At 40.4% G+C, this 14,366-nt stretch overlaps 1 protein-coding gene across 1 annotated transcript; it reads right to left on the bottom strand.

Moving 5' to 3' along the window:
• Positions 1 to 3,981: 3,981 nt before the first annotated feature.
• Positions 3,982 to 8,916, bottom strand: LOC121852174 (coiled-coil domain-containing protein 112). The gene is given in 12 exon segments (XM_042346272.1): positions 3,982 to 4,012; positions 4,354 to 4,472; positions 5,240 to 5,335; positions 5,574 to 5,792; positions 6,074 to 6,136; positions 6,493 to 6,599; positions 6,602 to 6,647; positions 6,791 to 6,957; positions 7,718 to 7,800; positions 8,200 to 8,275; positions 8,391 to 8,480; positions 8,772 to 8,916. Coding segments are annotated over 12 exon segments (1,242 nt in total).
• Positions 8,917 to 14,366: the final 5,450 nt, after the last annotated feature.

Here is a 14,366-nt window from a genome sequence, read left to right as displayed (position 1 = left end):
GCACACCCGTGTGTTGGAGAGTGAACCCAACACCATTTACAAAGTATGCGTACGTGACAAACCTTACGAATTAGCCGTCGGGTGGTGGCGGGTTTAACGACACACTTACACTATGGGGACCTCATTTGCCAGTAAAAATATGATAATTGGTTCTTTACCCTTCTATCTGGCAACAAAACTGACACCTTTTTGCAAGGAGTCATGTTTGCATAGACCGCAATACCTGCAGTCATAATGAGACTAGGCTCGAAGGAAAGCTGTCTCGGGTGTGGACCAATCAACTTCAAGGACAGTGCACATTATCAGAGTTATGTTCTTTTGTTTGTATTATGACTGCAGGTATTGCGGTCTATGCAAACATGACTCCTTGCAAAAAGGTGTCAGTTTTGTTGCCAGATAGAAGGGTAAAGAACCAATTATGACACACTTATATTCACGCAATCTAACACCATAAAAACCCCTCTATTATAGATATTGGTCGCGAAAGCATACATGTTAAATTGACTATTTATACAAATTTGAATTATATAAAACTATTGTTTATTTGGGCCAAATAACACTTTTTATGTATATACTGGTCATCAGATGACCAATATGTTACAAGTTTGGGAAATTTCGATTTAAAGATTTCGTGACTGCAGGGATTCATCTTCTTGGTTCTTTCGGTAAAGTCACGTAGAAGGGAAGTAATAAAATAATAAAAATAAAAACTTGTTTTATTATGTTTAATTTTATTATTTTATTACTTCCCTTCTACGTGACTTTACCGAAAGAACCAAGAAGTTTGGGAAAACAAACGCGTTCTAAAATATATTCAATCATCGCATATTTTTAATTACACATTCTCTTAGAACTGATTGGTTTTATTGCATAGCTATTATCTGAAAAGTTTTATTGCTTTTTAACTGTAACATATTGGAACTATAAATCATATTTTGTCCATTCCTTACAATAGTTGTAATCCCTCCAATTATCTTGTATGCCTTTAGTTGCATGGACACATTTCTGTAAGATTAGCTACCTAATCTCTATATTCTCACCATAATCATATACTTGGGTTTGTAACGCTAAATGTTATACATAAAACTTTTTTTTTACATAATCTGACATATTTTGTGCTGAAACGTTTATTTATGAATAAAATACACTTGGGTATAATTGTAAAACTTGGCAACAAATTGGCAATTCATTGTAAACAGTGCCCATTGTTTTAATGTTAATATCATAAATAGAAAATGTATGTGGTTAAAATTGCTAATGTATACACAATTAGCTTGCTCAATTGTCCTCACATTTATCAGTGAATTATTTTCCGATTACAGTTTTACATTACGTAGGTAAAATGTGCAATCATAATTTTATCATTACAAATAACTAACTTTTAAAATTTTAACATGAAAAGATACTAAGTGCTGGCACTTTGTTCCACTTTGTACTTATCTGGCCTATGTGTGATGAAGAAGGGCCATTTCCCTAAACGTCACCGATTATATCCTTTTTATTTTAAGGCAGTGTTATTGACAAATCTGTTGAGTTGTTTGTAGTGTTATTTTCTAACGTTCATTTACGTTCAATACGTTTGTTTACAAACGTCGATCAATTAAAACATGAAATCTACACGATGTCTTCCATTTAGATAAATAATAAAAAATGAGAAGTGAATACGTTACCAAAAGTACAAATTATACTTTACCTCTTATCCCTGGTGCAGACATTTATTCATGCTATTTTAAGTGTTCAAAATGTCATTAGATCTGAATCTGCACTGACTAAAGTTGATCTCCAAAAATATTTCTGTCTTTGATAGGACATGCTGCCTGATTTTAAAGGCATTTTTCAAACATAAACAAACATTAAAGACACTGTGTAAAAACACAAATGGAGCTTATTATGAGTTATCAAATGTGTAAAACAGTTATTCCTAAATAGTTTTTAATAATGCGTGGGTCTTTTATTCCCTCCGATATCCAATTGTTGTATTAACATTGTGGTAAACTTGTTTGGCACATGGGTCCTGACTAGGGCATTATGAAAAGCTTTTTGCCAATTTTCAGCATAAAATGGCCAAATAAATTTCACTGTTTTTCCACAATACATTGGCAAAGAATACATTCCCACAATAAATTCAATATATAATTGATTCGCATAAATGTCAAGTTGTTTGTGTGTCGAGATGCACGGGAAATATTATGTCCTTTCCGTTTTTTAAAGGTAGTACTTTGCGTACCTCATCAGCCTTGAGGTCCGACAGTTATTTTAAATCCGACACGTTTTTGCAGGATTTGACACTATGTTGTGGCAGAATATTATTCCCAAGACGTTTTTAATCAATTATTTCTACTCACCTAAAAAAATAAACATGTGTACAGCATTCCAAAGTGGTTGGTTCATGAGCACTGATAATTTTTTCGTTTGAATATGAAGATTCAAAATTTGTGTTTTTTAGATCATATACACTTGAACGAAAAAATATTACAAAAATGTGTTAATAAAAAACTCGATGTGGCACTTTGTGCTAAATATAACATAATATAATTTTAGTTTCCTGCAAAAAAAATTCAAACATTTTTTTAAATTGATGCATTTCATGCCACTTTATTAAAAATATATAAAACATTAAACTTTTAAAACATGCATAAATCACACTTTTAATTGCAGGCTCCTAATATGCACAATTAATGTTTAACCACCAATTCCTGATCTAAATGTGGTTTGTAAATGACAGCATGTTCAAGTAAGTCTAACAACCCAGTGACTTTGTCTCCCTCTACAGGTAATGACAATGTCAATGTGAGCTGCTCAATTCAATTATTGAAGAAGTTCGCAATATGTGGAGGGAAAGGTGGGATAGAATGCAAAAGAACACAAGGTAAGACCATAAAACACATCAGAGAGCAACAATAATCACTGTGAGATCAGTTTATAAGATAATAGGAAACACAGAAAAAATCCTGAATCTATTTACTGTAGGAATAAAGTACAGGATTTTAGGATTCAAAAGTATTTCAAGTGATAGAATTGCCAAATGTAAGTTAAGACTCTCTAATGAATACACGTTAAGTCATTCAAATGTATGCTCCAACAACAAGCCATCAAGATGTATCAGTTAGCCTACATGTATGAAGAGATTAACCAACATCTAAATGACATCAAAACACACTGCACCATAGGAAATGAGGCACCTCAATACCAGGGTAGGTAAGAGGACGACAGGATGGTTGGTTAATTTGGCATCGGAGAGAGGAATAAGGGAGAATAACATCTGCGGGAGCTCACAGCCAAGAAATACATAAAAATAATGAAACATTATTTCGACAAAGAATCATATAACATCGTGTTATTTTACGCTCGTCCCTACAGCAAATTCAACTCCACAGGTGAAGGATAGTTTTTCACATGATTTACAGATATCACACATGCGGGAACAACCACTGCCATTTTCAATATGAAAAAGGATAGCTCCAGTACCAGATGGAATAACTGGAAATCATCAGTGTAGCATAATTAGCTGGTGGTACACAGTTTGTCGACCTGTTTACTGAATGTTTACTCAAAATTTTAATACCCCAATCATGCCATGACTCTGCACTTACTCTTATTTAAAAAAAACGGAGGCAAAACTGATTTAATCAATGACTGTATGTTATTTACCGTTACACAATTGACGCAAATATTACAATGTTAAACTCTGTAGAAACATTTTACACGAGGATAATGAAAACCTCCTTTCAAGTTGTACAATCGATTCTTGATATAGAAAAATACTCGATCATGTTTGGAAGCCAGTGATTAAATCTGATTGCATTATTCATCGCCTCGAATTGCTAAAGTTAGCACCTCAAAATATTTCACAATATTTGTTTCAAACAACAGGTTTAGCAGACACTACTGTGGTAAACCTACTGTGGTCAACCTTGTTTAATATAATAGATTATTGTTAACACAATGTACTGCCTGAACAAACCTCCACTATGGTGAAAATTAGAGTCCTTGTCTCCAGTCAGGAACGGCTCTGCAAAGAAAGACTGTATTTTATAATTTAAATAAAGCAGGTCATACAATTACAATTTAACTAATAATGATATAATGGAAATACATATATTAATATTTACATTGATTTAACTATGCTTATCTACATAACTAATGTACAGTGTACACTTATTAACACATCATCATGTGCAACTATGACATATACCAAAAGTATTAGCTGAGCATTTATATGATCAACTTTGGCATGCAGATTTAGATTTAGTTACTCCTATGAAACAAAGCTACATGCTAACAACAATTCACTCCATTAACTCACATCTGACAAGTGAAATTAATTACACTATATTTGTACATGGTCCTTACCTGTGAGGGATTGTTAAAAGTGGACCTCCCCCAGAAGGCCCAATATGTTTGGTTCTTTCCAGCCAACCCTTAGTGAGCTTCAAGAGTCTGCTGGGGTCCCTTTCTACGTGCACATCCACCTGTTCCGGAACATCATCCAGATGCGCGTGCTTCAGCAAGAGCACGAACACTTGCCATTTTAAGAGACATTGCCCAGATATATTGTACTGTGAACTAAATCAAATAAAACACTCACTCTATAACCATGCATTATGCCAGATGCATAATTAATCAGTGCATGTTATTTCACAATTGGGGCAGCAACCCAAGTTGGATTGCATCCATGGCTAATTTCAATGGGTAGAAACACCGAAAACGATTCCTGAGCCCTCCCTTCAGCGTGGTGTATGGTCAAACAATCCTCAAAACCAACACAATATGCGAGGCATTAATCTAGTAATGAACTGACTTACCATAATGATAAGATACTATAATTAAACTGTTATAGTTTAATGTTTTCAAACTGTAAATATTAAGTTGTAAATACTTTTTAGTTATTTAATTCCATTAAATAAACTCGGTGATAATTATGTGTAACTATAATGTAACTGTGTAATTATGCATTATTTATTATATGCTGGATGCCGGACATCCTCCATAACCAGAATGCTCTCCCCCAATAAGCATGGCTTCAAGAGGTTTTACTCTATAGCCGTTTAAAAATGTTCATAGCCTCCACTTGAATTATTTCATTAAGTTTCTGCAATGTACAAACGAATGGATAGAACCAATGTATAATATAGCCTAACCTTTAACTTCCTTACAATTTATTGTAAAATTTAAGTACAAATCCAACAAAAACTATTCATCATAAAGTATATAACAGTCCACATCCGCAAAGGCAAACCTGTTGTTTCAGTTTAGCAAGACGCCTGTCTCGTTCAATGTCTTCTTGCTCTTTGGCTTTCTTCTCCAGAAGTTTGCTTTCAACCTTCTCCTGATCCTATAATCACACACAGGTAACTGTATACATTATCTTAAACTCATATGCAGCGTGACAAAACACCACTCTTTATATTTTATCTAAATCTACGTAGATTTTATTTATTTTACAAAATAAACTTTACATGTTGTTTTCCTGGATTTCCGTCATAAACATTAACACGGATTCATGCTTGGTTTTAAACACATCAGGAACCTCTTGAATAAAAAAATTAAGGAGGAATTGCAAAATCACCCACTCGTTCCTGGAAACGCTGGATCTCTTGTGCGGCCAGACGAGCCTTGTCCTCCCGCTCGGCCTGCGCCCGGAGCTCTTCGTCTCGCCGCGCTGCTCCTTCAGCTGCCGTTTCCGCCGCACATGTCCCCGGCAATGACTCGAAGCTCAGCCTGGCGCTGCGTCTCACGTTCCCTGTGTCGCGCACGCTCTTCCTCCTCATGCTGCCGCCGCTTCTCCTCATCTGCCCGAGCCTGCATATCCCAATAATGCAGATTTAGCATGTGCATGACGAAAAGGTGCATCTTCTGGTGTGTAAATCAATCCACACGCTTATAAATCTAGAACTTAATGACACACTGTGTTAAACAGTGCCTTGTTGAGAGCTCACACAAACTCAATATATGAACAATAATACTTCCGATCACTTAATTTCACCAATAACCATGTCTGTAAAGTACTCAGTTTAATATTTAGAATTTTGCAGCCCCGTTATACTTCAGAATTGCAGGTGTTGGCTTTTACCTTTTCTTGCTGGGCTTTCCAGGCATTAATCTTTTCACGTTTCTGGAATTGTTCCTGCTTCAGCTTCGTAACAAAGCCTCCTCCTGGTCCTTTTTCTCTGCATCTTGCCCCTCTGAACTTTTCTCTTGCTTGGCAAGTTTCTCTGCTCGCTCCGCTCCCTGCATAACTTGGGATTTTGAGACGAGCAATGATGATGTGATTGATTCACTACGTATAGTTTAAAGTCATAGCCTTTTAAATTAGGTTTTGTATTTTAAGCCTTTTATTAACAAATGGACATGTTTCATGAATGTACGGCACATGTTACAATGTATAACTGGCACTCAATAGAGTACTTCATTTGACGATAAAACTAATCACTAAAAAAAAATAAGTGACAAAATAATACCCATAATCCATGAGTAAGCAGTATCATGTACCTTCCAACGAGAAATTGCTTCCTTTTTTTCATCTTCCAGGTCGAGGAACTCCTTGTACCAGGTCTCATGCTGTTCCACATCTTCACGTGTCCGTCCAGGGAGATAATTAAGGCCTCCTCTATAAACAACAAGTTCCCCTTGTGCCTTGTCCGCACCTAAAGAAATAGTTGTTATATCCAGACTGGAAAGCAGAATATACCCATACCTGAAAACCTCTTGGAAACCAAAATCTATTGCTGACGATGCAACACATGGGGCGAGAGGTGTCATGACTAAAAGTTACTAAAAACTATTGTACCTTCAAAAAGTTTTGATGGTCATAGTCGTCCCACCCACCCTGTCGACCTCCACTCTGCTGCAGGAACTTCTCAAAGGCCACCACCTCTGCTGGCAGGTCATCCTCAATGGTTTTGGATAAAGGCACCTGTGCATCACATTTCAGTAAAATAATAATCAGAAGGGTAACTTAACACCAAAAACATGTAATTCTTTAAACTTATTGAGCAACATTCAATACAAATAATAGAATGTCGAAATATAATTAATTTATTTATATAATTGTACATGCTGGCATGCAACCTGTTAATAACACGGATTGGAAATATGGACTCTGATCATTAATGTACATGGAACAAAAGCTGAAACGTTTGTAAAGCATCGAGATATTGCAAATAAAAAACAGCATTGAAACATATGGATCAGAGAACACACACAAATTATAGATATCACGTTGACTGTTCATGAAGCATGTGAGCATGGGCAAGACACAATGCTATAAGGTGCAGACAGCCGATGGATGAGACTGGTAATAGATTGGCAAAGGAAAAAACACACCCAAAAGGCCGATGACTCTGGAGATTGAAAAATGAAATTAGCTTATGCATAGGACCATAAAGCAGTGATGTACTATTTTATTTCCTTTCCTGAGTTAACAAAATGTACAACAAAATACGTTTTTTCTGTTGCAATCAATATATATGTAATTGCCCCTGTTATCACACTACATAACGATTAAACATAATATAGCTTAGTGACCAAATGCAGAATAAAACTACACAAGTATGTAGAAATAGCATTGAGATTCGGTAAAAATATATCGCAAGCTGTAAAAGTTAATATTGTCTGCATTTCAAAATACATATATTTCAATAAGTCTCTAAAATGTATCTGCAATGCAGAGACCTTAGCAGCAACAGCAGATTTTGTTATCCTGGGATTAGATGACCCTGGGACCAGGATTCAATTTTCTTCTCCAAAGCACCAATCTCCTGACTTGTCATCTTCTCATCTTTCATTAGATGCTCATAGCTGCATATTTTCACGAAAACAGGCACATTTCCTTAATTGCACTTTAAATGAGCGCCTATGAGCAATACACGCACATGGATGCAAAGTCAAAACAGCATCGTAACTCACAACGTGACATTCAACAATTTTAACAAAAAAAATTGTGTTAAAAGTATCACATTCATTTCTCTATGTAAGGTATGTTCTAAAAGAGATAATTTTCATGACCAAAATACTGTATAAACATGAAGGTAACATAAAAAGAGTTTGACAGTACATGTTTCAAGTATTTATGGGGATTAAAAAGTTACCACTGACGTTTTTAAACTAGAGGTAACATTGTTATTAATGTTGCATTACATTATAACCTACTTGTAGCTCAATTCACACATCTAAAAAGCACACGCACTGTATACGTACAGTTCTCTTTGTTGTTCTTTAAAGAAGCTGATGGTTCTTTCAACCTCCTCCATGGTCCCCTTGAGCTTGTTGACAACTAAAAACAACATTTTCATTTCCAGTCATGTATTTTAACTTGTATGTAATTCACACGACAGTAAGACAAAATGCGTAAGGTTTAAAGCAAAACAGACCAAAATAAGCATACTCACATTCTGAGTTCTGCGCAACATCCTTTAGTTCTTTTTGAAACAAGCGCACACACGTTTTTAATTTGTTTAATTGCTGCTGCAACTTCAGTTCTGTCAAGACAACAATAAATGAGTATTGCAATACAGCAAAACAATAATTATAGGAAATATCAGTCATGAATTTTCTGCAGCATATCAGAAATCATGTTGCCCTATACATAACTTATTTTTCCAGTACAATAAAGATGCAATTCACCAGCATGTTTACTATTAAACTAATACTTTCACATACGAAAATGCGTTGGCAATACAAAGTAAATTCATGAAAAGACTGTCAGTATGGGCTTCGACGCATTAATGTGCTATGCATTCGAAAAAAAATTCTGCATATTCATGTCATACCTTCAGATTTCCTATCATTTAGTAATTTGAGCTCATACTCCTCCAATACTCCGAGGTCATGCTTCAACTCACTCTTCTTACTGTAAAATTGTATGCGCTTTTCTTTCTCCAAGGCATGGGGCAGTGAGATTGGAGCGTTCCCCATCGATGGCAAGGGACGTGTGGGGTTTGCTTTTAACTGAAATCTTGTCATTTGTGAAAGTCAATAGAGTCTAACTTGGGATAATTTGGCCGTAAGCCCACCGACGCTTCATAAGCCCGTGATGATTCGCTCATGGATTCAGGAGCCGGTAGTGGCTGCTCGTCCAGGCGAGGAGGACCTATGCTGAAGGATCACTTCTCATTATTGGTTGACTCGAAAATAATATGAATCTTAAGAGCGTGCCTCCCGGAAGATAGGTTTGTCGGTATTTATGAGTAGAAGGTATGCATTACACTTGCCGCGGTTCCTGTAGACCCTAGTTGGCGCGTTCTGGTTCAAGTGCGGAGGCTTATCAGGAATATACTTTCCATGTTGGGCCCGCAGCATCGCCCGATGCACTCTAGAATCACCCGACACTAACCGCTCAATGTTGCTACAATTCTTCCGACCTAGAGATTTCCAGAATGGCATTTCCCTAATGACTCCGAAGCCCTTTCAATAGATACTCGGCGAGGAAGGTACGTCAAACAATTTATCTCTTGTAGCTAGTGCTGTGCTTTGCGAAATCTAACCGGTGCTCGGACACGGTATTGTTGCTACGCATCATACCTTGCAGCTCCCAAGGTATAATCTCCGACTTAGTGGCCCAGGAATGTAAAGCAGTAAACCGGAGAGGGCCATGGGGCGAGCCGAGGCCTCCGGCGCGAACCACGCGAAAGCTTGGCTGTAACTTTCTAATATTTTGGAATTTGCTGTTACTAGCACACTATGTGTCCTTCCACTCGCTCAACGCGCAACTTGCTCAAGGTGGGGCTGATGTAGGTCCTGCGCGGGTACCGGGCTTGGACGCCGTACTGGGAGACCTGCCTTGATTGTTCCGCTGCTATAAAGATACTCGCACGACGTACATGTCGGATTAAAGGCTCTTGACGATCCGAAAGTGAATGTTCAACAGGCACATACAGATTCATGTGATAAAATTATATTTCAACCAAATCCCACCCTCGAAAATATCGGTCTCCTTCACTAGATCCCGATAGCAGTTTTCTGACTGCAGAACATTATGCAAGTAAGCCGACCACACCCTGGCTACGCCTGAAGCTATGTATTCCGCTTGGTGGGAGTATCTTTAAAACAGCCTACCGAGCCTAAGGATTCAACCGACGCAGGGCTGCACAGATTTGGGGTGCAACTTGATACTCATCGCGTGCTAAGTTTAGTAAACAAATGAAGTCTACCAGAAGTGTCTGGCCTCGCCACCGCTCCCACGGTCGAGCGTGGGAAAGCGAGGAGGTCAGTAACTTTGGCTTTCAGTCATCACTCTCGGAGACGATTACACGACATCGTAGCGCGGCCACAAATACCGAAGCAGCCTGGATCACGACCCATCTTGTATGAGATGACAGTGACCACCGCTTCTCTTTGGTCGATCCCTGACCTACGAAACGCCTGCACGACATTTCTTGGTCATACAAAGAGCCGCACGATGACGCGGTCGAATAAGTTGGTGCAAGGACGCGGGCCAGCTCGGACTGTGTATATCCTATGTCTCCAGACATCCAGATCGGGACCCGACCTGTGGGATGTATCCTCGGGAACATGCCCTGTGCAGCCGATGGATACTTTTCGCCAGCTAAAGAGCAATGATAAACACCTTGTCAGAATTGTAGTATTCGGTGCTTCAGGACTCTTAATACTTATGTGATCCTCTAACAATTATGCTCGAACTCAGAACATTCTTTTCACAACACAAATTAGTAGACAACGAGCCGCGGGGAACTGTGGGAGCTGCTGGAGGCGCAGTCCGTGACAAACGACACGATATGCATGTGAAGAAGACTTGGAGCATGATTGGGGACTCCCGCATGACTCGGTAAAGATAGTTACACGCGTCAGGCACATTATTATCTGAGCACAGGAACTTAACATAAACAGCGATGCCGTCGCCAGATCCATCGTCTACCCCTCTGTCCTAGCATCAACATTTAACCAAATGAGTCAGAATATTAAGCCTCCCCCTCATGTGCGGTCAAGGCACCATACATGAGATGTTCTCTTGATACATGACGATCCCGAGTTCCGCCCTTCCGTTCGCGCTGGAGGTTTGGGTCGGGAATACTCGTATTGGCGTCGTGCGATATACCAATCACAACGAAACCGCTAGCATGTGGGAGATGGGAAACCGCTGTTAGCTCACGATCGCGAATATTGCGTGCCCAGTATTTTATTAACATCTTTCAGTCTAACTCTTCTCCTTAAACGGAGTTGCTAACTTTCACCAAGATACTCCAGACGATCTCTTGCATCTGACAAAACAACCCCCGATAAATAGTAAAGTTGTGAGTTCCTACTGACGGGCACTTAGGATCGCCATTTTCTCGTGGAAGTGATTAACCACTTGCCTGCGTTTCCGCTGTACAGATGACATCCGGTCGCGCATAGCGCACTTTGGGCAAAGGCACACAGGTTCTGTTTTACCGCAGGTCTTGGAAAAAGATCCTCTGAATACTGAATGATCCTGTTTTGCGGTGGAGCATATCTATTGGGCACAGCAACACGACGAGATGATACTTATAGTCTAAACCTACACCCGCTTTAGCCCATCCTAATATCCCCGATTAGCGAGGGCGACATGAAGCGCGGTGTTATAAATGTTCACCGAATTGAGGAGAGTTGCCTGTCTCAGAACTAACTCTGAAACAACCACGACTTGGGTTTGATTATTGTCAGTGGGCAGGGTCAATAGTTGAGCCGTTACTCATGACGGCCGGCTCGGCGTGCACCGTGTATGTGAGATGACTAGTGCGAACCAATGTTAGCTAATGCATAGCGGGATGCGGCGGCTGACAGCCTCTCCTCTTAATGCATCTTGCTAGCCAAGCGCGCAATAGCATTGAGTCTTCCTGGCCATAACAAATAGGACCGATCCGAGCTGACGCTCTCTGGGGCCCAGTCAACGTCAAGACAGACGGAGTCAGCTGGCATTGCGCCACGAATATCGGTGTACAGGTGCTGATGCGTGAAAAGGTACTTTGGGCTGAAGACGCACTCGTGCCACGAGTACTTGCGAGAAGTATTTAACCTCCAAACGAAACGACCGAACAGCTCAATTGGTAGTAGGTATTCTTTTTGAAGTTTAGCCATGCGCTATTATATCATTGGCACTTTTGTCCAAATAGGCACATCAGCCCACCCACGGAGTGAGAAACTATGAGATAGCTCAAAGTATGGAACGCACTAGGCAACTGTTGCTGAATTACTATTGGGGGCGAATTCCGTTTTCCAGCGACCGGCATCAATCAGGGCGTATTCGTAGAGTCACTGCCCCTTTTCGTCCAGTTATCCCAAAGGCGCCGCATCATGAGGGAATTCGACCGCATCTGACAAGCTCTCGTGAATTTTCTAGTGCACATCGAGCGGGTTACCGAGAATGCGACTTAAGATAGGACTCTAGTAGCTATCCTTATAAGGCACCGGCCAAGATATGTTCCGCAAAAGCTCTACTTGCTATTCTCGTCGGAACTGACATTATCTGTTATAGATTTAACTCCGCCTCGTTGGGAACCAAACTCGTACGCGCTAACGGTTACGCCGTATCACGTCCAGAAGCTGCGTCGAACCGGGAAGCTCATTTTGATTTTCGCATCGAGCGTCCATCTTATGGAGAGTGAGTGTCTTGAGTAACTGAGTTACCTGCCAAGTACCAGACCTATTTGTTAGGAGTTCTCGGTTGTTATATGCCACTGCCCAGGATGCTCACAAGGATTACAACCCTTAAAGCCTCTTTTTAGCGTGATTGAGATTGGTCTTCAGTCGCGAAGTCGTCCTTAATACGTATACGCCTGAAACTTGAACTAAATACTGATTTTGACATTGATCCATCATAATCTGTATAAACATCGTTCTCTCTATAATATAATCAAATGTACGCTTTGTCGGCTTCCGCCACTTAACGGTGTTCTTTCAACCAGCTAATCAGTAGGCGCTATGAAACTAGTAGCTAGACACTGATGACTAGCGCCGGAACCGGGGACATGCGTCAGACTGTAACATACTTTCATTCTTTAAATGTATTTCACAATTTTACTCTTACAGATGAGTCAATGATGATCAGGGAATTAGTTTACTACGTTGTTGTTTAAAGTTCTGCGTCCCCTTACTCAGCCCAGCCAGGTCTACTTAGTTGAAATGGGGTGTTACCATTGCGGGCTGTGGGGCATTGGTAATCAGCTTTCTTGGATTGCGGAGCTCATGTCTGGTCAGCATGTTTGGTCAGAGCTATGTGGTTTTGTGTGAGGCCTACCGTAAGTTGCTCAGTGGCCTCGGGGCTCTTTATCCTTTAGACGAGTAATGCAAAATAGATCTTTCTGAATTACCAATGAGCATCACGGATCATCAAATCCTATCGTTCTCTCATCCCTGACGGGTGCTCGGCGAAATTCCGAATTTGAATTGATTGTGCGAAAATCGGTGACTTTTGGGGGTTGTTGGTTACTTCTAAGCGTACAGTCGCGGGGCCACTTTACCTAACTTTTGGTACCTGCGCCTAGGGGGGGCTGGCGGTTGATACTCCGTCCGGTTCACCACGCTCCGGTCAGGGGCGCCGATCGCACTACCCGCAAATTACTCTCAATTGTGTCAATCGTCCTGAAGGGTGTCCGCGGAGCCCACGTGGATCCAAGTCAGAGCGTGAATACTGCAACGATGAGTAGTGCAACCTAAAGATTGGATTTTGCAAGGCTTTGCAAATACTGGGCCAAAACATTCGACTCGGGACAGTCGGCTGGGAGATCGAGAATATGTAGTATTCAACTTTATCAACCTGAGAGCTGCCTGAGGCATCCTATAAGACATGCATGGTTTCGACCTGTGCGTTTATACCCGCAATCAATGCAGACATCGACGAACACCCGGAACGATGAAAATACTGTTAGCCCTCTGATGGCTATAGAATCCCTTGGCACACGGGGAAAACAATCACGGGATGGTGCTCTGAGCGTCATCTACATAATTCGCATCAGAACGTCTGGCAGATTAAGCTTAGGGAAATCTTACTATCTACTGTCCAGATGAGATGAAGGGAGTGGCGGCACAATCGTTCTCGTCGTAAGTTACGGTAGCGGCAATGCGTGTATATATCTACATGAGGAGCCTGATGGGCTTCGTATAAGCATCCTGTGAGAGCTCAGCGTAGGACAATCTTTAGTTATATCTTTCCCCCTAGCATTTCCGTCTCAACACGCGTTCTGTATATACGTAACGGTAATGCCCTGTGCCATTGTTAAAACGTCGTTATGCCATGATCGCAGTCCGTGCCGATTATTGCATCGGCCACTGATTCTACAGAACTTGTCGTTACACCGGAAGTCCTCCCTCCCGTACTATACCTACCCGTCCCGCAGAATTGCTCGAGGGAAATAAAGCTGTGTTCGGTAACCCTCACAAATTGGTGT

Source organism: Callorhinchus milii, unplaced genomic scaffold (assembly GCF_018977255.1).
Source record: "Callorhinchus milii isolate IMCB2004 unplaced genomic scaffold, IMCB_Cmil_1.0 Scaffold521, whole genome shotgun sequence".
Classification (NCBI taxonomy): Eukaryota; Metazoa; Chordata; class Chondrichthyes; order Chimaeriformes; family Callorhinchidae; genus Callorhinchus; species Callorhinchus milii.
Note: the sequence above shows the minus strand (reverse complement) of the source record. Positions and strands in the feature narration are given on the sequence as shown.